Source organism: Gavia stellata, chromosome 5, assembly GCF_030936135.1.
Source record: "Gavia stellata isolate bGavSte3 chromosome 5, bGavSte3.hap2, whole genome shotgun sequence".
NCBI classification, from domain to species: Eukaryota; Metazoa; Chordata; class Aves; order Gaviiformes; family Gaviidae; genus Gavia; species Gavia stellata.
Window position 1 is genome coordinate 27,105,374 of NC_082598.1, and position 23,848 is coordinate 27,129,221.

Consider the following 23,848-nt stretch of genomic DNA (forward strand, 5'->3'; position numbering starts at 1 on the left):
TTCCAGCTAGACCTTCGGGCTCTGGTACTGAACATCTTCTGTCAGTCTTAGATATTACTTGAAGATTGCTTAGAGCCGCGTTTGGGGTTGCTGGTGCCTTTCCTGTAGTTGCAGTATGCTCCTGACAGACCCATTTTCTTCACCGTTTTTCAGGTGGTTTTTGCCTTTCTGTTAAGGGAGCGGGGCTGCTCTTTGAGGAGACACACCTTTTCCTTGTTGACTGCCCAAAAAGAAGCAGAAGAGGGCTCGGCTTTCTTTGCAAAGACAGGCTTCGCCATCTTCTCCGCTGAGCTCCTCAGGGTGCTGCTTGTCGGGCTTTCTGGCCTGCTGGTGCTCCCGGCAAGCCTGGCCCGCCTCCCGGCTGCCCCTGCAGCCTGCCTTCCGCCTGCTACAGCTCCAGCTCCTGCCAGCCGGCGTTATTCCTGCCCTTCCAATACAACCATCTCTGAGTTTATTCTCCGGGCCCGTTTTTTGCCCTCGGGACTCGCACGATTCCACAGAGGGTGATCAGGTTCCTGCCTTGCCCTTCTGCCGCTTTCTGCCCGCGCGGGTGCCGGGAAGCGCGGCCCCGAGGGGGGCGCGGAGCCAGCCGCCCCCCGGCAGCCCCGGCCCCGCCGCCCCCCGGCAGCCCTGGCGCGTCCCGCGCTGTGGGGTGGTGTCCGGGGCCGCGCTGCCGCTCGGCGGCCCCGGGGGTGGCGGTGGGCGGAGTTCGGGGTTTGCAGCCCCCGCCGACGGCAGCTGCGCGGCTGCCGGCCGCCCCGGCCCGGCCGGCTGTCACTCCGGCCGCTCCGTGGGTTTATCGCGCTCGGGGAGGCGAGGATCGGGTCGGACTGACGGGCTGGTAAGTCCTGCTTTCCCGCCCGGGTCCCGCGGTCGCTCGCGTTCTGCTTGTCCCCGTGTAGCGCTGCATTTGCACTAGGAGAGGCTGTTGTGTGCCCGAGTCCTCTCGGGGTGCGCGCAGCCTTGTGTCCCCGTAGGGCTGCGGTGGGGCTTGCCTTCGGTCTGGTGTGCCGTCACCCGTCCTCTTCTGGAGGTGACGCATCCCAGGTTTCTAGTGTGTCCTGACTACGATCTGTTGATCTGGAATCTGTCACAGAAAACAGTGTTTTGTGAAAGTGTAGGTTTACTGTATACACGGTAAAGCATACTGTATAAACAGTAAAACACATATATAGTGCAACATATACAGCAAAGCATATTGGATAAACAGTAAAACATAAATATGTGTGTGTGTGTATGTATATGAAAACATGAAAAGTTCCCAGCCTCTCTGATAAAACTTCTTTCCTGGTGGACTTGAGCTCAGTATTTCAGTCTTTCCTTTCCATCTGCTTGTGAATCAGTCAAGATCCATTGCTTTTATATAACTAAATTATCACTGCTAATTATTTATGTAAAATGGAAAAACGAGGGAGTTGGGAAGAAATGTTGAGAGTAAACAAAATCCTTTTAAAAGTCTGTGTCGGAAATTGCTCAGAAAAGCCGTTTGGAAACATATATATATTTTTAGAAATCTTCCAATTTATTCTGGAACAGGGAAAATTTCAGCATTCCAGAAATGAAAAAGGCCACCTGTTTGTCTGCAGCTGTCCTGCAAAACAGCGTGGTGCTACTGGCAACTAATAATATCTCCAACTTGCAAAAGTGGCATGCACTTGGCATTTTATTCAGCGTTCTGTGCAGACATACGGCTTGGCTTGCTTTTGTTTTCCCCGAGTTTATCTGTATATCTCATCCAGGCCATGTAGTAGCACATCTGACAAATGATGGTTCCACAGTGATAAGCCACAGGTCCGATTTGCAGCGGGGATACAGTGAGAATATTTTGTATACTATTGTGGCAGATGAAAGGAATGGAAGTGGGCCAAATTCAAGCTGTTTGCCATTGCATCTGATCAGCAGATCCTATGGAGAGAATTTGCCTGCTGTGAATATTTGATTCTCACTAGCTTGAACTATCTTGTGTGTTGGCAGTGCTACTGTGTGAATTTGTGGTGGCTTTCCAGGGTGTCTGTCCTGCACAACTGCCAATTTCTGGGGGTTTTTTACAGGGTTCAGGATTTTGTGCTCAACTTTGTGTGAGAGGAAAATGACCTAATGCTATACAGTGAACATTTTTTCATATTTATAGCACATGGGTTATCAGTCTTTTAAAAACAGCAAAAAAAATGGTTACAAGTAAGCAGCATATTATTAGATAGATTATTAGATTAGACTGGATATTAGGAAAAATTTCTTTACTGAGAGAGTGGTGAAATGCTGGAATAAGCTGCTCAGGGAAGTGGTGGAGTCACCATCACTGGAGGTGTTCAAGGAAAGTGGGGACGAGGCATTGTGGGACATGGTTTAGTGGGCATGGTGGTGTTAGTTCACGGACTTGATGATCTTACAGGTCTTTTCCAACCTTAATGGTTCTGTGATTCTGTGATTTCTTCCACGCTCCCTCCACCTTCATGGAGGTGTAACCCCTCTGCCTCCCATTCTCTCTGCATTACCTGCAGGTGGTTATCATAGCAAAGTGATTTTGTAGAGGTGAGTCATGCAGGTTTTACACACCTGAAAGGCTGAAAAGGTGACAGTGTTGAAATGCAGTTGTGTGAGTAGGAGCAGCTTTACAGTGCCTTCCTTCCCATGCGTCCTTCTGACTCAGGACTCAGAGAGCCAGTGCCCCACGCTCCTGTTCATCCTTCCCTGCTCCTCTCCACCCTTCTTGCTGGTTCGTGGTTGGCTTTGCCCGAGAGTTGGTAATGTTTTGTGTATTGGTTAATCTTTCTGTTCTGAAATTCAGCATAGAAAAAGTTTACCGTAATAACTTTTGCATTTCTAATACTTACAAGTAAATGACATTGCTTATAGTGCTGATCTAATAGTAACTGTCAGGACTCTGCTTAGGCAAGCAGAAAAGGGTCGGGGTTTAACCTATCAATGCATGCTGTGCTTGTGTCCTCTGTCTGTCACCACGCTGAAGCATTTGTCTTCTGTAAGCGGCCTGTTTAGAGTCTATGTCATTTTATAGAGAAAACATAGATAAAATTTTATAGACATCTATACATATCTATAGATTATAGATTTATAGATATAAAATTTTATAGACAAAAAATAGATAAAATTTGCAAAAGAAATTTAGACTGTAATCTGTAAGCTTGCTCTTTCTCTGGGTGTACAAGGACAAAAACCAGAAGATTTTTGATTGAATAGTGGTGTGGACTGAAACCAAGAGGAGCTGGTGGGAGGCAGTTGCAAGTCCTCTGGGGCTGTGGGAAACGACGTGCTGACCAAGTGACCCATCCTTCATCTACTCCAGTTCTGCAGCTGCAGCAAGTAACCGCTCAGAGAAAGGCAGTATCATCTCCGTTTAATGTATGGAGGAAATTGTGTTAGTGTCTTGTAAGGGCTGCCAGAGGGACTGAGTTCTGGTCCTGTGTCTTCCGAGACCACGGTAAAAGGCACCGCCCCGTTAGCTGAGGCACGGCAGCTGGCCGCGCTGCGATCCTTGCCATTGCAGCGTGACCCATTTGTGTGACCTGTTTAGCTCTGCCAAGTTGTAAGGAGCTGGACATGCACATTGGATGTGTGGTTTCAGCCCCGTATTTAAGGAAAGGATGTTTTCTATATGTTGCTGCTTGTAAATGTTTTGGGTTGTTTTTTTTTCTCTTTTAGTTTCTTCAACAGCAGCAAAGAAGTGGCACTTTAGAATAGGCGACTAAAAGAATTGTGTAGTTACAGCTAACAGATACGGAACTATAATTTCTCTCAAAAAATTTAAGCAACGTTTTCTGAGAACTGAAGAAACCAGGACTTGGCCAATGCAAGGTGTAGTAATCCAGAGAGGAAGCTTTCCTGGGAGCTGGGTCTTCATGATAAGACTCCTTTCTCCTTTTAGTGGCTTAGGAGTGTTCTTTTCCAGTGTCTCAATAGAACTAACAAATACAAATTTCAACTGTACTGAAGCAGACGAGGAGAAGTTTAGTTTTGCAGTAGTATGAGATACATTTTGGCTTGGGGATATGCAGCCTAGGCAGGGTTACCTGAGTATCTGTCACTTGAAAACAATTTCTTTGCTGGCTTTTTTCTTTTTTAATACCTTTTAAACAAATTGCCATTTTTAGGACCATTGGGAAATAAAACTATGAGATTGTTAACAGAAGCAAAAACTTCAAGTGCTGACTGATTGCGTCTTGTTGACATGCATGGTTATTTATGCCCATGTAAGATACCAGCTTTCTGAGAAATTGTTTGGGTGATGGTGTTAGTGACTGTTGGTAAACGTTATTCTTCTGATGACCGTCAAAATAAAAGACAGTACGAAAGCAGGCATAGGGTGGTGACACTGGGGTTTTTTGAGAAGTGGGCATTTGTTCATTAACAGAAGAACTGAGTTTCCAGACGACATGGCTGCCAAATGGCTTGTATTTTTGTTACTGCTTATCATAACTTGGATGTGAACTGTTGGCATAAAGATGGGTGCAGTTAGTTATCCCCGGAGTTCCCCCTCCTTTGATTGTTTTCTAAACCTATTAGGTTGCTGTGTCCTGTATATTTTTGTTAGGAAATACTGTTAGGAACCTTTTTTTAATGCTTTTGCATTTTTATTAGATTTACACATCGCTCCACCCACCATTTGGAAGTGACCAGAACTGTCCTCAATCAAAGGCTAAACACCAGAGTTATTCAAGTTGCAGTTGGAAAAATTGTAACGCAAACAGTAAGCCAGATGGGGAATTTTGCAAGCATCTTTTCATGTCATGAGTGATGCTGTCTCTCTGGGTTATGGGCTCTCTGCTCCCTCGACTGCTGTTCCTTTCCCCCTGGCTCCTCTCCAGAGCTGTTAAGTTTCAGCCAGGGAAGAAAGGGAGATTTGGACTCCTCTAAATTTCCAAGTCCATATTTTTTTGCGGTGTGGCTGGTGACAGCGAGCTTTGTGTGCAAGAGCGTTGGCATGCAGAGAGCCGCAGCGATTAGCATGCTGATCGCTGCGCCCCGACAGAATAAACAGGGCTGCTCTCACTGAGCTGCAGCCGTGCCACCCAAACAAAAGCTTGGGAGCAGATGTGGAGAGAGTTCTGCTCGCGAATCCTGCTCTGTCACACAGGGTGGGCAAGAGCTGAAGGCTGCCCAGGCTCCTCTGCTTCCCAGTTTTTACAAAAACGGAGGTCTCTGCCCCACGCTGTGGTTCTTCTCTCTAACTCTTCACGTGGCAGCTTACCTCCAGTTGGAGGTTTGAGATGAGAGGCCTCAGAGAATATCAAGCTGTACGTTGTATCCTTACTTGTCCACACACTTACCATTGCAGTTGCTGATCTAGCAACGTATAGATCTAAACACGCGTTCTCTACTGACCTTGAAGATTTATTTGCATAAGAAAGAGTCACTGGTTCTATAAAAGGGGGGCGGTGTACATGCATACGCGTAAGTATAAAACATGTATTAAATGTATATGCACACATTCAGATTTAATCCCCTCGGTGCAAACCCATGTGTCATCACTCGCATGTGGTTTGAAAGAGGCTTATATCAGTTTGTGCATAATCTCTCTTAGTTATTGATTTTTGTTTTTTACACTCCGAAAAGTGTAAATCCTCCATAAAAAGTGTTACAAAATTGGTGTTGTTTCTTCTTACAGACAATGGTCATATAAAGCGTAGCTTCAAGCATTTTTTTTGGGTGGAAGGCACCTACCACTTTTCCCAGTGGCTTCTGGCTGGTTAAGGTTGGAGAGGCAAGAGACTGGTTGTGTTGACTAGGAGTAACTGGCTTGTTCGTATCGATATGCAAAATGTTTTCTGAAGAAACTGCTTGCTTAAATGGCGTTGGGCTGTTTCATGTCTACCCGTCCGGCTCCCTTCAGAAATCCAGCCTTTCCTTTTCTGCCCTGTAACATGCTGAAGTGCTGTGCTGGCAGCCTAGAGCAGTAGGTGGGGAAATTAGCAGGGCTTTTTCAGTTAAAGAAGTTGCCAACATCTGGGTTTGGAAAGAGAAGAGTCAGCAAGCTTGTTGCAGTTACATATTTAAAATTAAAAAAAAGAAGAAAGTTTTGTTTCATATTTATCTGGTTTCCAAACAAAACATGTACTGACTCCTTGAATTATGTGACTGGAAATGTCTTTGGTTCTTCATTTAACTAATGATACAACTCTGTGTTTCAGAGCTGTTACTGAGGTCAGGGAGAGGTTGCTTCAGTAGGATTATTTTTTTCAATGAAGAAGAGCTAAAAGTTGTGTTGTTGTATTTTTTTTGCCTCGTTTCAGGATAATATCATCTTATTCTTAAGAGGCTGCAAAGAGCTGGGACTTAAAGAATCTCAGCTTTTTGATCCTGGTGATCTGCAGGACACATCAAACAGAGTAACCATCAAGTAAGTACAACAGCAGTTTGCGATTAGCATGTTACAACCTCAGATGCATGTGATGCAATAGTAAATATTTAAGGATGAGCAAAAAGGCTATAAAATTTTCATTTGTATAAAGCAAAGAGGAAGCTGAGGCTTGGGAAGCCTTCAGTGCTGGGAAGAATATGTTGTTCCCTTCAACAGGCTTTCTCTAAGGGCTGTTATTTTTCCCAGAGAGATCAACCACAGCTTTTTTGGAATACCGTTTTTAGTTAAGCAATGAGATTCTGTGGGACTTAGGGGTTTTCCTGAGTCTGAATTGATGGCATTCTTTTTTGTCTGTCCAACTAATGAACTATGTAGGCTGGGGAAAAAAAATCACAGCTCTGTTATTTCAGATTAAACTGTTTTGAAGATGCATTATAGGACATTTATAGGTCTCTCAGCCTCTACAAGGTGCAGACATGAGCACGGTCTGTTTATTTTCTAACGAGAACTATAGGTTGACACACGATATTTGGGCTGAGGTTGTCTGTGTGAACTGTGTGGATTGGAAATGCCACAGTTTAGATACTTTTTCACCAAAGCCACGCGCCTACTACTACGCAAATTACCACACGCATATGAAGAGGTTCTCCTTCCTAATAACCGGTTCATGGTTTTGGGGGTGTGAAGTCATTTTTTTAAAAATCTCCTTTTAAACAACAGCTTTTTAGCCATGGTTTGTGCACATCCCTCACTGCAAAGAGTACTAGGTGCTTAGGCTCCAATGCTTGTATTTTCAGCATTTCACCCCACAAAGTCATTTAAAATATAGAAGTGAAACTGGCACAAAAAGAATTACTGACTTGCCTAAGGTCATACAGAGCAGGCTTGAATCAAAGTCCATGTAGTCATACATTGAGGTCTTAAATAGGAACTGTTGTCCCTTTCAGGAAAGACTTTTTCGTTGTGGGCTAGAGGAACAGAAGCAGTCAAACTGCATTTTTCTCTCATTTATATTAATGGCAGTCATGCTCCCCACCCCCCAAAAACAAGACCACCCCACACTTTCATAAAATTATCAACATTTATAATTGGTATTATTTAGAAGTTTTCCTGAAATTTTTGGGTCTATGATGTGTAAAATTAAAAAGTTACCTCTCTACAGTCAAGCAAATACTGCTGAGTTGATTTAATGACCTTTTTTCATTTGGCCAAAAGATTTGGCCAAAAAGATCACTAACGAAATCCTGGTCAGACATATCCATACACTTTAGAAAAGTGTATGGAAACAATTTACTAAATTTCAGTGGCATTCTATTTTTTTTTCCCTTCTGGCAGTGGAAGCTGGGCAAGTTTTCACGTTGTTCAAGCACTGTCTGGGAAAATTTGAAAGGTTCTGAAAGTCAAATTGGCCACTTTCCTTGTTTTAAGGTATGGTCTCCCACTTTTTGCTGCCTTCCAAGTTTCTGGCTCTAATATGAGGTTCTTCTCACCTGTACATACCAGTGAGAGGGGACTATGTAATATATTTCTTCTAAATCTGGTAATATTGCAATGAAAGAGGTTCTTCACGACGTCCTGTAAAACTATGACAATGAGTGGCTGGAGAGAGTGTCACAAAACAATCCCCAATCTCCATATAAACCCCTAATCTCCATATAAAACAGAGAGAAGGGGTCTCCTCTGATAAGAAGCTTGATCTTTTGGGGTTGAGGATGGTGGAGCACCTCAGAGGAGGCAGATTGAGAGGCTGGGACTAGCATGGAGCTCCAAGGAGAGCTGTCCAGCACATAAGCAAGTTAAACCAGGAATAATAAACTCTGCGGAGCTGGTTTGGCCCTCCACTGAATGTGATGCTAGATAGACGTGAAGTGTCTCGCTGGCATGGATTTTTTTTTTTTCCTCCATCAACTCTTCAGAGAAAGCAGCTGTGGAAATGAGCCAAATGTTTTCCTAGCACTGTCCAAGTTCACGCTGAGTAACTGAGTTGAGGTGTACAAGCCAAGTCCATGACTGTTGTAGAGAAATATGTTCAAGATTGTCATCTTCTAGCTAGTTCCCAAAGCATGAAGGTGATTTTTTTTTCCCCCCCATCTTCGAAGTCTTCTGGGTTATTTTTTAAACATGGTAAAAATGGTATTTGTTCTGTGGTAAAGGATGAATATGGCATTATTGCACATGATTAAGATAACGATATTTTTAACCAATTTTTTTCATATAGATGTTAATTGAGGTATGCATTAGATCTATTTTTTTTGGATCATTGAGCTTATAAAAGTTATGAGCTAATGCTGTAAAGAATTTCTTCCTGACTTGTTAAACAAGACTCTTTTCCACTGCTATTTTATTAAGAAAAAAATAAGGACTGTTTTATTTTTCTTAGCATGTGGGTATTGGTGGATAAAATTTTGGCTTAAAAAAGATGTTATCAAAAATACTTTGTTTTAGCATTGCCTATATTTAGTCTTTTGTTTTTCTTACACATTTAAGTACATTTATTTTTGGTTTTGTCAGGTAACCTTTAATGCTGGAGTGGACTGTAACTTACTGTTACAGTAGAAGGCAATTCTGTTATAAATAATCAGGAGACAATCTTTACTAAAACTGAAGTAGTCTTAGGTATTTTTCAGCACCTAAACATTATACACATTTCCTGCAATTTTTTTTTTATGGTCTCTGCTGAATTTTGAAATGTTGTTTATGTTTGCGCAACTTTGTGCTTTGTTGTTTCTAACACAAAACTTCCACCCTTTAATGAACGTTGGTGAAAAAATACATTGAGAAGGATGCCAATGTTCAGTGTGAATGCTCGAGTATACATTAAAAAAAAAAATTTGTTTTCCTCAGCAGGTTCTATTGTAAGTGGCAGGATCTTTGTTGTTTCACCCGTCTCCTTTGTTCTTTGTGATGCTTGTTTCCACAGAAGCACCTGCCCTATTTCCTTAATGTTTGGTGATGATTTCCTCAGTCTCCTATGCATGTTCAGTTGCTTCCAGAATCTGTATGGGTTGCATGATTTATCACAAAGCAGAATCTGACCGCTGGATTACTGCAGAATGCATTTTAGCACTGAGGACTTTGGTCTTCTTTTTTAAAGAAATCAGCAACACTGTTTAAATGAAATATTTTTGGCACTGTCCTACTTTACTGTGGGACCATTATAAACACTTTTTCTTTTTGTACTTCCAGAATTCTAATTTCATGATTGAAGTAATGGTGACAAAATACTCCCACGTTATGAATAAATGAATGTGTGAACTACATCTTCTTAGCTTTCATGTGTTTCCAGACAGCAAAAGCATTCTGCAGGCATTTGTTAGGGAAAACATGATCTGCTGCATACACTGCTCTTGGAAAGTGTGTCTGCTTTCTGATTATTTTTTTTCCTCTTTTTTTTTTTTTTTGTGTGTGTGTGTGCAACCAGGAACATTGACTATAGTAGGAAGCTGAAAAATGTAAGTATATGACTTGGAGTAATTTTTTTTTTTTCTTGTCTGATTAATCCTGTATTTGGCCTGAGCAAGAATTATGTCAGTAGAAACAGTATAGAGGAGTATCGCTGAAAAGTTCTTCTGAACACAAACCTAACCAGGTTCTACTGCAAACTTTGGTAGAGCTGCTATGGCAAAGCAGCCTTATGATGCAAATATAATGGAGAATGTTTGCCTCTGCTTAATTAAGGGATAAAGAACACGATCTCTGTGCTGTCCATCATGGTTTTCACTGGGAATGGTCTGATGCACCCATGAAGCTACGCTTTTGTAGCCTTTCATGAATATATAGGCATAAAGTAAATTTGCACAAAGTATTTAAAATGAAGCTAAATGATCATTAGGTCTGGATGCAAGTCTTTACTGTCAGATTTGCTAGCTTTCTTGTTGTTCTTCCAAATAAATGAGTGTTTTCCCAGAAAGGCTAATTCCATTTAACTTTAATTTCTTGTTGATTTAAACTAATAGCAATGATAAGGGATCCTGTAAGTGTTAAGTAGAAAAGAAAACGGCTAAACTTTGCTAGTCTCAGAGTTAGTTACTATCCTAAAGCCTAGCAAGCTGTCTGTCCTTAGTCAGCTGTAAACTGCTATTCATTTTATATTTGGCTCACATCCCTATAAACTGCTAGGAAATGCCAAGACCTTTTCCTATTAACTTTGCAAGCCAGTAATCGTGACTGCAGGTAAAAAAATAAATTTAAAAAAACCCCCAAAATAAAGAAAACCCAAATTATTTCATCCTGTCTTTCCCATCATCATTAGAGTAATATGTTCTGCATCCAGCACACAAAGTTGCAGGGGAGGAGTTCAGCTTTGGCATTTTAGCACCCTTGTGGGTGCTGGCTAAATATCTTTCTACAGATGTATTGTTTTAAAGGTAACGCTTCAAAAGTATCCTCCACAATGTGCTTGTAGGCAATATATGCTTTCCAGGTGCGTGATCCTACAATCTCGGCTGGCAGCCAGTCAGAATTGCTTGCAAATGTGACATTATTGGGGGGGGAAAAAATGGATAAAGAAAGGAACAAGAGAGAAAGTGATTAAATGCTAGCAGAAGTAAATAAAAATACCACAACCTTCATCAGAGAACTGAATGGCAAAATGAATTGGACAGTTTCGTGGTTGCTAGGAATACTATATTTGCAAGTGTTTTCACTTAACTTGAGAACATGTACTGTAAGAATGTTTCGCATAAATTTGTTGAGTAGTGCTGGTTGAAGGAAAACAGCTCAGATAAAGGTTGTTTCAAGACAAAAAAAAAGTCAGTATTGGCGAAACTACCTCCTTTCCCTCAGCACAGTAGTATCAATTTGGATGTAATTTTAAAAACAAGGGAAAATTTTCTGAACTTTATTAAAAATGCTATTCAGTTTTTTTCGTGGCATGGGAAATATAAACTATATTTAGATATAAAATATATTATATTTTACATTATGCACCACAGTTGTTTTTAAACAGGGGATCGGTATGACACATCCTGTATCCTTTTCTGGCAGGGCCTCAGCTGGAGTGCTGTGTCTGATTTTTGGACATCACACTTAAATGAGAAATGGGGATGTTAGAGAAAGTTGATGACAAAAGGCTGATCAGAAGTATAGCATATGTGACTGAGGAAGAAGCACTGAAGGAATGTGGGTGCATGTTTTAGGGAAGAAGAGTCTGACAGAGACGTCTGTCCCCAATGCCCGCTTGGGATTTCTCCTAGTCCTATTTTCTTTAGTTCACTATATAGTATGAATTACATGGCCCTGTCCCATCAAAACATAAAATACTAGATTTCAGTTTATTTAACTTTTTTGAGAAGGTCAATGGCAACTATTATTTATTATTGGTTGCACATCTTTTCCACATCAAAATATTTCCCGTTTGTTCTGCGGTTAAATACTTTGCAATGTCACGGAATATGCAGAAATAATGAGCATTAAATGAGAAAAAGTCCTAAGTTCTGAGGTGACGGTCTGACATTTTTAACCAGTGCAAAACACTGAACTGAATTGCCTTTGACAATCAGTTTGCAGTCCAAATTGCTGCTGCACAGGTACCATTAAAGACATTGCTTTAAGTGGAGACACGTGTGGGTGCAGAGAAAGACTGTTTGCTTTCCCCGCATGATATAAATATCAGCATTTTTGGAGGTGTTGGATTTGACCATCCTGAGCATCTTAATTTCTCCTTTCCCAAAACAAGTGCAGCACCAGCAGTGTCAGATCAGATTTCTTTGCTACCTAACGGAGTGAGAGGGTAAATGAACATTGGCAAGAGCAGTTCTTGGCTTTTTTTCCATCTTAGTTTTGATGTGACTTTTGAGTTATGAAGAGACGTCAAGTCAGAACTTGAATGAAACCACTAACTCTTCCGCTTTAGTCTGATAGAAACAACTAGATGCTCATGGTTTTTGATTAATTTTGGGCTAAGCATTTCTTAAACTAGCAGAAGCCTGGAAGTAAATGTTCCCGTGTCATCTGGTTAATTACATTAAGGTGATTAAAAATGGAACTACCTTTTCTGTCCTTGAAATAGGCAGGCACACATTTCAGGTATTTTATTTATTCCATTAGTCCTAATGGTTTTAATTAATGACCACTAGTGTTAGTACTCTTTAGGGCTTTTTTTCTTGTTGGATTTATAAACAGGTATATTTATAAGTGGGTCTTCTAGACCGTTTCAAATATGTTGCCTAGTTTTTCTATTCAGATTTATTTTTGCTGTTTATTTTCCAGGCAGACATAACAGTTTCATTTTTTTTATAAAAATACCAGGAAGATAATGTGTTAAGTTACATATTTTGTAGGACTGCTTAAATTTTCATAGTTGCCCAATGTATTTATGTTTAACCACTGACAGACGCTTCCCTTTCAATTCTGATTTATAACAAAATCTTGTGCTGCTGTGCAGTTTAGAATAAACGACAGGTGCTGAAGGGAAGTAAATTTAGCTAAGTTACTGTGTAGATGGTTTCAATTAATTCTTATTAACTTCTGCAGGTATTAGTCACCATTTATTGGCTAGGGAAAGCGGCAAACAGCTGCACGTCATATAGTGGATCAACCCTGAACCTGAAGGAGTTTGAAGGTTTGCTGGCACAAATGAGAAAGGTATCTTTTTGTTATGTTTTGGGAATGGAAATTTCATTCAAATTATTACTTTCATAAATAACCTGTTTGTTGCTAAATATGAGAGAAGTAGGGGGCTGGAGTACAAATTACTTAGTAAACCCCTAACTCCTTCGAAAATGTTTCTGACTCTACCAAGCCATGAACAGCAGCCACCTTTGTGGTGATATCAATGATGCAGCACGTGATGTCAAGCAGGGCTTCAGAATTGTCCTGTGGCTCTGTCATCTTCATTTCCATAGGTTTTGGGTTGAATTATTTTCATTTATGACACAGAGTTTCAGCTAGAAGAGCTGAGACTCAAAAGTAAGGTGGCAAGACTCACAGAAGCAGAGATTTTTCATCTTTAAAACATTTGGTCTCATGGGCAGCTCTTTTGTTTTTAAGTTGCAACGTAAAGCATCAAACCGAAGTATCTAAATAAGGCTGAAAGGTAGGAGGAGGAGTTTATGTTCAGTTATGATGAATCTGTGTTTTTGCCAAGCTCTAAGTTCTGGCTGAAATGGTATTTGGTGGTTTATGATGAGCTGAACTCTGTTGGGAAGGAAGAGTTGTGATTGCTGTAGGGTGGTTTGGGGACTTTTGCTTGAGCACTCCAGCACGCCCTGAACCTCGACATGAGATGCTTACCCCCGTAATGGTTAGCGTTGATATCCAAGCATGCATTTACTGGGGATGGAAGAGGCAAGGAGCAGGCATGTGAGAAGGTGGCAGCACCCAGTGCTAGGATTGCAAGTGTTGGACATACTGCTCATGAAAGGCCATGCAGATATGTTCTCCAGCCCACAGAGAGCTTCGTGCCTGCTTCTCCCTCCTCATCTAATGTAATGGTCTAGTCACCACAGGCAGTAGGGTTTGGGGACCATGGGAGACTCTTTGCTCTTTACTCTCCTTGAGCTCTGTGCTACTGCATCTGCACCAGCTGCAGCTCTTCATTCTGGGATCTCAGAGGGCCAGCCCCGGAGTGCCACTGATAGAAGTGGCTGACTGATAGAAGTTCCTACACCCTAGTGTGACCAGAGGGCTTTAACTAGCTGGGTAAAATCCCTGTTTGTGAGCCCAGTTCCTGTGAACAAGCAGGTGGAAATGGAGAGGAAAAGAGAACATCCTGCTTCTCTGTAGAGGTTTATTTTGGTCTTCATTTGAAATGACCTGTGCTAATCGCTCGGGACTTTGTCACTCATGAGTAATATGGCTAAGACCAAACAATAAAGAAATGAAGTTAATACTTGAGTTGTTTCCAAATAGAAGATGCAGGGAAGGAGCAGTCCCTACTCCAAAGAGTCTGAAAGGTGAAATAAAGACAGACAAGGGAGCTAATGCAGAAAAATGGCCAAAGTGCAGGTTATTATAATGTTGGTGCCACATGGTGTCGTGGTTTAGTTTTTAATGTTTAATCTCGCAGTGTGAGGCTCCTCTTTTTCCAGGTGATGTTTACCCATCAAACTAATCATCAGAGCATTTTGGAGGTCCCGTTTTGAGCCCTTTTGTGGGATGAAGTAGGCTGGGGCCAAAAGGCAGCATTCTCCAGGGAGCTGATGATCGTGGAGTGCCTGGCGGGGCAGTGCAGAGCGCTGCAGGTCGAGGACAAAAGCAAGAGGCTGGGACTTGATTCATTGCAGATGTTGGAGCTGGGAGCAGAGTAGAGATCTCATAAAGGCTGAAAGCTGTATATTCCTTTAATGTAAAAACAGAGCACTTTGCAGTCCTGAAAAGTCTTGTTTAGGTGGTACTGTTACAAGGGCCACTGGCATCTTATGTTAAGGTCACCTCCCTACTCCTGTACCCTTGCAGTATTCCCCACTGGCAACTGTGGGCTTGTCTGTTACTGAATTATGACGAGGATTTGGTTGTAAAATAAAACATGTTAATCATGCTGTGCAACACTCTGATGTTCTTTATAGCTGAACTCGAGTGATGAAAAGACACTTTATCACACTCTACTGGCATTGTTTTCCACTGAATTTAATAATTAAATCAACCATAAATTCAGTCTGGTTTAGGTTTTTTGTTATAAATCCTCTTTGCCCTCCTTCTTTAATAAGCCAATCAAAAGACAGTTCAGATGTAAGTTGTCTCAGACTCATCTTTTTCTACTTCTCATACTGAAAGGGCTCTTCATTTCTAATTTTATTCAAGCTACTCTGTTTTTAATTTCATTAACTATTTGGATACGCATTCTTTACTTTTAAACGCGAAATTCCCAATGACAAAGCATCCATGGCTTTTTGATTATATTTAGTGGGTGGAACTTCCTGGAGAAATGCATCTTATATTTAGTAATCACACTTTTATGATCACTTGGTGACATACTGTGTTTTTAATTAGATAATATGAAAGACTAATGTGCTGTTGTGTGTTGTGTTACAGTGTTATCAGTCCCACAGATAACCACTTTCTTTTTCCCATTGATAACATTTAGGAGATGACGTTTGCTCAGAGCAGAACAAGTACCCGTCTGTGAGACGGCGTTGGGCTGGGAGAGTAGTTTTGCCAAGGGGAAGGCTGTAAAAAACATGTTTACAGGAGTCTAGGATCCCATCCTGGTGCCTACCTCCTAATTTCTGGTGAGCGGCGTGCAAAATTAACATCAACAGGCCTTTGAAAGTAGGGTCTGCAGAACTCATTAGTTCACAATTGGACTGTTTTCAAACTCTGGGAGATAGTGAATGCAGGATGGGGCTTTTTGCCTGAATTCAAGTCCCTGTAGCTGCTGAGCAGTTCTGTGTCATTCAAATACAGTAATTTAGGAAAATGGAAGTGTGCCTGAGGATTGAGAATAGCTGATTGGTATGAAGGGATTTAGGGAATTTGGATTTTTAAAAAGATTTTTGGATCATGTCACAAACGGGATTTTAATAGGATTTTTTAGATTTCTTCTTGGATGTGTGCAACATGCAGATTTCAGGGAGACAGATCTTTGTTGCCTAGTGTTTCTATCAGTATTTTAGTTCACTAAGCAGGACTGGGGAAGGAAATTGCATAGCATCCAATTACTACTTTGTTAGGTGAAATTTATTTGTTTTTACAAAATACTTTCACTTCAGTTTGCAGTGAGGTTACTTACTGACATTACCACAGTTTAGCTTGGCCTTAGAGGACCTTTGCTGCTGCCCTTAATGTGGTATTTTGGCAGCGTAATAGTGAGTGGCACTAATTAAGCCTTCTTCCTGAAAAGTCTGCGGAACGTTGGGTCTGATCTCTCTGTCTCGCTTTGAGCCTCCCTCTTTTCCAGCATGGAAGCTTTGGTGTGTTACTGCAGGGCTTTCCTCCCTCCATCACTCCTAGAGCAAACCCTCTTTCTTGTGGAGGTGGCCCGCCATAGCATACTGTGATATTCTTGATTCATCTTCTCATTGGCAATACTAGTAACAGGTAAAAGCTTAACAGTCAAGGACAGTGGGAGCTGTGCTTAACATAGCCATTGTGCTCCAGCTAGTGGTAAGCAGGGGGTGCTTCTTAATTAGGAATTAATATTCAAATGCTTCTGGGAGGAAAAAAGAAAAAGAGAAAAAAATCACATTCCAACCTCTTTGGGTCACAAAATGTCAGTCTGATAATTGCACCCACATCTCTGACTTTACTTACTGTCGGGGGAGAAAAAAACAGATTTATCTTTGCATAAAAGTAGTTATTTTTGGTTTTTCTCAGCCTGTATGATTGTAATTAATGTTAAGACGCTCTCTAAAACAAGGGATTTATTATAATGTAAGGGTGAGGATGGCTTCTATTGACCTTTTCCTCTGCTGGAGTTTCAGTGTTTTAGTATGTGCTGCTTGCACTGGAAAGAATTTATAATCACCGGGCTGTCAAAGACAACCATTGTTCTCCCTGCTCTGAACATGTGGGTCAGCTACAAGTGCTTTCATATCCCCCAGAGCCAGGAGCTGGCAAAGAGTAAAGAGCACAACTGAATTCTTCTGAGGCATCAGGAAAAGCATTTTGCATATTTTTCATTGCTGATTGCTTCAGAAAGACATCCCTCTTTCATAACAGGAATTTCTCTTCAAGGTAGAGGGAGGCTGGGGCACACTGCTTCATTATTTTGCCGAGCTGAAACATCAACAACAAATGCTGTCTGCTGGTGTCCCGGCCAGATACAATAGATGGGCAAGGGGAGGGGGGGATCTTTTGGAAAGCAGCAGACTTTAACCTGACGCAGGCACGATGTTAAAATTGTAGTGCCTTTGCCTGTGCTATGGACTATGGACGACAAGTCAAGTTTCAGGTTACTTTCAGTTTTGGTCTGTTTATTAACTTGCCTGTTGCAACTTTTTCTCAGTTCATCGTACGAATCTAATGAGCAGGGTTTCCTCTTAATCAGCATAAAATTGGGGTTTATTGCAAGCTTGCGCTTCTGTTTTGAAGGGGGGAAGGGGCAGAAAACAAGGAAACCCTTTTTTGCGGAGGATATTTTTAGTATTTGGGAAGATGCTTTGTTGTCTGATGTGTAAGGGATCTCACGGGTATGTTAGTGTATGTTTTATGAAGAGGTACCTGCTGTACTTCCATGTAGGAAACGGAGGATATTGAGAGCCCAAAGCGCAGCATTCGTGACAGCGGCTATATAGACTGCTGGGACTCTGAACGCAGTGATTCCCTCTCCCCACCTCGCCATGGCAGAGATGATTCCTTTGACAGTCTGGACTCCTTTGGCTCCCGCTCACAGCAGACACCGTCTCCAGATGTAGTGCTCAGAGGGAGCAGCGATGGTAAGTACCAGTCACAGTGTGGCACATGCATAACATTGTGACATAGAAGCAATGTTTCTGGAGCACATGTGCCATTCAGAAGCTGGACACAGCCTCTGAATTGTGCTACTCAGGTGGGAGAACTTCTCTGTGAATGTTGATTTGTGCTCCCTGAGATTTAGGTGACTTTGCCAACAACTTGAAGTCTTGTCACAGTTACGATAGCGTAGCGTTGGAAAATGAGTTACATCATTGCAGTGTGATTTTATGATGGAAAGAGTGCTTTTTTGGGTTACGGTGTGAGAGCATCTTATGCAGACTCATTTTAAGTTATAAACTAGGCTGGAGGAAGAAATAAAAGCGCAGGAACAAGGGAAATATTGTAAACCCTCAGTAAACCCTGGGCAGATAAATGACACAGAAATATCTTGGAAATGTCTGATATTTTACAGAGTTTTGAAGTCTAGCGTACAACATTTTACCAATGTCATAATTTTTTCATGGTATTTACAAAATTGGGTAAATTAATAGCTCCCCACGTCAGAGCTGTGGCTATCTTTGTACACCTTTGAGTGAGGACATGCAGCTCTAGGCTTACAGAAGGGGTGCTGCTTTTCTGCCTTTCTTGTCTGATTCCCATAGGCTTGTAAACACAGCATGCTGGGTGAGGAAGGATTTGCTGGGGGTAGGTGTGGAGCATGCACTTAGGTTACCTGTCATGAGCAGGATTCTGGTTCAGAACAAAAGGATGCTTGATTGAGGCTCCCTGTGCACGGTTACATTCCCAATGAATGGAGGAATAAGTCAGGCTTCATCATCTGATGAAGTTATGTTCCACACATGAATCACTACTTCTTAGTAATGTTATGTATTTAATAAAGAAAGAAGCGCAGGAAGACTTTTTGGTAGGAACCAGATGTTCATACTGCTTTTGGCAGTATGAAAGAAACTGGTGCTAATCATAACCGGACACATGAGAGATTTCCTGAGGTGATGGGGAACTCCTTAAAACTGAAACGCTGGCAGGGAGAGCTGGTATCACAGCTGAGTTATGAAAGAGCTGTGGGGAAAGCGGGGCTAAGACCTGCTCTCCTGTTTTGAGTGGCCTGTGGTTTTGGGGCTGTTGCTGGTTGACCATCCAGAACCAGCTACTGGGGCTTGATTCCCTGAAACAGCCTCATGCCCCCTCAGACACTGAACAGAGAGCACAGTCTCCACATTACAAAACATTTTTCTGCCTTCCCAAATGAGACAAAAGTGTTGTGTTGGCAAATAGGAACACCTCACATGTCCTAGTCAAGAAGTGTTGCTCCATCCTGGGTGCTCAAGGAGTGTCCAGTGTCCCTGCCTACTTGGAGCTGGTGGATAGCCAGTTACATATGTCCTGTAGCTGCTTCCTATCAACTTCTGCGGTATTAGCAGATTTTAGTAAGGTTTTGTGGTTGTTTGTTTGCCACAGCTAAGACAGACTATCTTGGCACATTCTTGAGTCCATGACAAACACAAAATAAGATGCAAGCATACAAAGCTTGTTCTTATAAATTAGTCTTTAATAATATCCAGACTCAGGGTGCCTGCAGATGCTGTGTGCACATGTATGACTTGTCCAGCCAGCCCTTTCTAATACGTTCCATTTTCCCTGCTTGCTGCTGCCATAACTTCACAGCTGCCTCCTCCAAGAGTTGCAGGTGAGGTGTAGCTTGGCTGACCTCTTTTCTGTCAAACCTCTTCCTGTGGCCCCAGTGGACCAGTGTTTCACTCAGCTGCATGTAGTTTTTGATAGAAATAATGTATATGGAAAGCTGGATGGAGGAAAAGGTTCTGCTTGCATTACTTCTCTCTCCATTCAGATAGGAGCTTTATAAACCAAATACTATGATAGCGAAAAAAAACCCTATGTTTCCTTCCACTCCTAGAAAAAAAAAATTATGAATGGAGATCATTTAAGTGATCCTAAGGTGATTATTAGTTTAGGTGGAAGCAGTAAGTAATACTACCTTCACAAATGCCATCTGTGATAGCCCCACTGTATAGGAACTGCTCTGGTGTCCTATGTGGACCATGTCCCTCAGCAAAAAAGCAAACAAAACCAGTGGTAGAGCAGAACAGTTTGTTTAAAACACAGTAGAATTGCAGCCTGACTTGCCCATAGAGTTGCTAATGTACTCGGAATGAATAAAATCCTCTGCTTGGCCAGCAGTTGTGCGTGGATCCTTGTACGAAGGATCTGTGTGTTTCTGTGGTGTATAACTGCTTGTTACGAGTTGTGGAAACTGGCTGCTGCTTCTTCTACTTGGAAAGGCAGAACAACAAAGTTAACATTATAAATGTAGAGCACGGCTGCATCTTCCATTCGGTGCTTTGGATTCAAGTGGGGTTTTTGCATATTTGAGCTGAAAATAATTTCACGAGTAAAATATGAATAATTAAAGAAGCTGTTTGTCTTTGAAGTACTCAGCTTGGGGATGCTGGTAGGCACATCAGTAATGAGGGAGAGGAATCTTTTCTAATTCCTCTGCTACTGTGGTTATCTATTCCAGAATTTCTGTCTGCTGGTTCAAGACTGGTTGCCATGTGATACAAAAATAAACACCAGAACAAAGTCAAGAGCAAACAGAATAGCAAATATCAGTGAGGGATCTTTTAATTTTCTTTTAGCTCCTCTGTGGCCCTGCTCAGTCTAATGATATTATAGCTCTTCAAACTTCTGCTGTCATCAGACACCTGTGAATCTGTGGTCGTGTCTCCACTTTTTCTTTAGACATAGGCTCAGGTTACCAATCATGGTGCTAGTTGTCATATACGCTTAACCAAAATTGTTCAAGCAAAAGATTACTGGCGAAGATTACTGGTGAAAAGTGTACTGTGATTTTTGTCTAACTAGCTCATTTCCATTGTGTCTTGTCTTTTCTTACTGTTCCCTTTCACTCTTCTTCATCTCTCTCCAAGCAAACATTGAATAACTCAATCTGCTGCAAAAGCTCTTTGCAAATAACATTCCTAGCATATTTAGACCTCTTTTCCTTCCCCCACTTTGAATTATACACAAGCTACTTGTGATTTTTATGACTTCATTGTTTTCAGTTGTTCATTAGGTAGCTCAGTGAATTAGCTAGTAATTTACTAGCATGGTGAATTAGCAAGAGGACACAACCTGGGTGGTTTCCCCTCACCCCAAAGAGGGGAACAGCTATTGCATATGCAAGTGTTGCAAAAGGGCCAAGAGCCAGAGACATCCAATGCTCCAAAGTTGGGAGAAGATTTGAATGCTGGCAGGATAAATGGCTGAATATGCTCCATTTCACTCATCAAACCAGGGCCTGTAGTGATGTTACACTGCTGGGAGAGAACTATTTACATAGCTTCTTTGTGAATTACTTAAAAAGGCTCATGATGGTGTAGGGAATCTAGTGAATGTCTATGAAGTGGCTTCCAAAATGGCTATGAGGGCAGTTCCACTGCAAATGCTCTTTAAGGTATTTGTCCTACCATTTGGGAGTTTTGTTTTCAAGTTGGAAGAGTCTTGCCTGAGTTTCTGTGTTTTAAATGGGTTGTAAGTATCAGGAAGCTTAGTTGATTTGAACAGAATAAGTAGTCACTCAGCTCTGTTGATCGCCCATCTTATTCTCTGTAACTCTTGATTTTTCTCTCTCACCTTACTTCTTTTCTTTGCCAGCAAATATTCTTCAGTCTTTGCTGTACTGATCTAACCTCTAAATCCTGAGATCCCTTCCCTCTCTCCTTGCACCTTCCCATCTGAGGGTCAAGTCTCTATCTGTTTTGCAGTGTGCTACACTGATTGACCAGGCAACCAATGAGACTGGAGAGAGACCATCTGAGTCTTCTGTTTTATAGCAGCTGATGCTTATTCTCTGATTTGATCAAAGCTGATGCTGTGTGCATTCAAATTGCCATTAATATGTGTGTGTGGAAACATCCACAGATTCCTGCCATTCTGTAAATATACAGCATGCAGCCCTTTTTTTTGCCTGAGCTTGTGCTATGCACATGTAAGTCTAGGTTCAAGAGTGTGAATCAGGTCAAATGTACCCATATGTACAACTAGGAGTCATTTGGGCTTCAGTCAGGTAAGCTTCTGTAGCTGTCCTGTGTGATTGACAAGTCTGGCTTAATCTGACCCTGAGTTTTTTGATGTGACCTGTGGCTGAAGGTGAGTTTTTCAGGGCTAGAAAATAAGGATTGATGGAAAAAAATGTTTATTGTCTGTGTAGCTATTATGGCTACTGCCTTCAGTGACTGATTTTAAAATGTAAATACAGGTAAAAGTGGCCTCATTTTTTGGTGCTCACATGCTAAATGTAATTTTTTGGTGGTGTTTTCTCTGATTTATAATTAAAAAAAACAACAAACCTGGATGAAAAGAAGAGGGGTTTTTTTCTCCTTCCTCACTAGGGAGAGGAAGTGACTCGGAAACTGACCTGCCACACAGAAAGATGCCAGATGTGAAAAAAGATGATATGTTGGCGAGGCGGACCTCACACGGTGAACCTAAATCAGCTGTGCCTTTTAACCAGTACCTCCCTAACAAGAGTAATCAGACTTTCTATGTACCCGCTCCACTTCGGAAAAAGAAAGCTGAACGAGAAGAGTACCGAAAGAGCTGGAGCACGGCGACTTCACCGCTAGGAGATAGACCTTTCAGGTAAGACCGGCCTGTCCGACTTCTCCCTTTCTCAGTCCTAATTTTCATTCTTTCCATAAGATGTATGAAGCACCTTCTGCTGTAGTAAATCTCTTGCTGAGATGGTACTGATAAATTGTTTGTAGCAATTGGCGAAGGTGGCAAAAAAGCAATGACTGGGAAAATAATTGTCTTGATGTCATTATTTACCATACAATGCAACATATAGCTTGTGTTTGACAAGATGTTGGTTAATACAAGTACCATGGATGTTGACTCAAACCCAAGGCTGGTCAAAAATATTCTGGATGATCTATCTCAGTTCTCAAGACAGTTACTCACTGACAAATGATACTTATAAGTAATGTTTGATGTATTCAATTAAAATAGGTAATATTTTTGCTGTGTTTTTTTAAAATCAATTTATTTGTATGTCGTATTCTATGCACCGGTACAGTTTGTATAGCTGTGACTATGTGTTTCTGCATGCTGGTTTTGTCAACTGATATTTCACTTTTGATTAAAGAGCATAATTGTCTTCCCAGATCATTCATCAGAATATCCTTTGGTGTCTTGATATCAACACAATGTGCTTATAATAAATAAGTGTATGTGTTTCAGGCACAGCATACATTAAGCTACCTTGTATAATTCAATAGCAAGCCCCACCCTGAAACCATAGAAGAAGAACAGAATGAAACATCAGGACTGTGTGAAAAGGAGAAAGTGGGCTCCATGGCTCCTGAGGCAAGCTCCCTTAAAAATCAAGTAGGTTTGAATCAAAACAAAGGAAATTCCATAGACCAGTCTCCTTCATGTAGTGCAAAAGAAACATCAGCACCCAAGAGGAAAGATGCAGAAGAGATCAGAAAGTTAAGAAGACTTGAAGAAGCTGGCATTAAGGTCATGTCAGCAGCCCAGCGCTATGGCAGGTTAGCCCAACAGTGTGGGAAATTGTGCACGCTTCACATTTTTAGGATTGGCCGAAGTGTGGGTTTCCTCAATCCGCTGTGATTTCACTTCTCCTAACAAAAATCCAGCCTGCTAAGCACTCACAATTGCTAGTGAAGGTCTTGGTCTGAAAAGGCTTGTGATGTGGCAGCTGTGGTTTGCAGAGTTGTATGATGCTAACTGCATTTGTGTTGAGAAATTGTATCATCTTACAGCGTAATGTAAAAAGACTCCAAGAAAACTACTACACAGACTACTTGTCACCTTCCACCTAATGTTTTCTTGCATTTAATAAAAAATACATATAAATGTACATTAAAAATGCCTTGTTTAGGCAAAAGTTTCAGAAACTTACTTTACTTTTTGCCAGTGGGATGGTTTAGTTTACTGAACCACACTTTTTAGGTGGTTAATATTTTTAGCTGTGTTAATAAATGATGCATTTATTTTTAATGTCAGGAACTATAAAAGTACAGTGCTTGTTAACACATGTACCAGTTACAGCATGGAGGCATAGTTCAGCAATCATAATTTGACTGACTTTGGCATGGAGTATCAGTAGTTACTCACTTATTACCTGTGTTATTTATTTTTTGGATGTTGTTCAATTTGGTTATTTCCTGTTCTTGAGAGCTGAATGATGGC

General features: G+C 41.4%; 1 protein-coding gene across 1 annotated transcript in view; it reads left to right on the forward strand.

Annotated features, from left to right (window-relative positions):
* Positions 1-23,848, forward strand: part of LIMCH1 (LIM and calponin homology domains 1) — a 182,747-nt gene that overhangs the window by 100,859 nt on the left and 58,040 nt on the right. Inside the window, exons 4-9 of the mRNA XM_059818246.1 lie at positions 6,249-6,355; positions 9,738-9,768; positions 12,791-12,901; positions 17,436-17,631; positions 22,024-22,273; positions 22,912-23,184. Of these exons, the coding sequence (XP_059674229.1) occupies positions 12,893-12,901; positions 17,436-17,631; positions 22,024-22,273; positions 22,912-23,184 (728 nt within the window). The 5' untranslated portion in view covers positions 6,249-6,355; positions 9,738-9,768; positions 12,791-12,892. The remainder of the gene's footprint in view (positions 1-6,248; positions 6,356-9,737; positions 9,769-12,790; positions 12,902-17,435; positions 17,632-22,023; positions 22,274-22,911; positions 23,185-23,848) is intronic.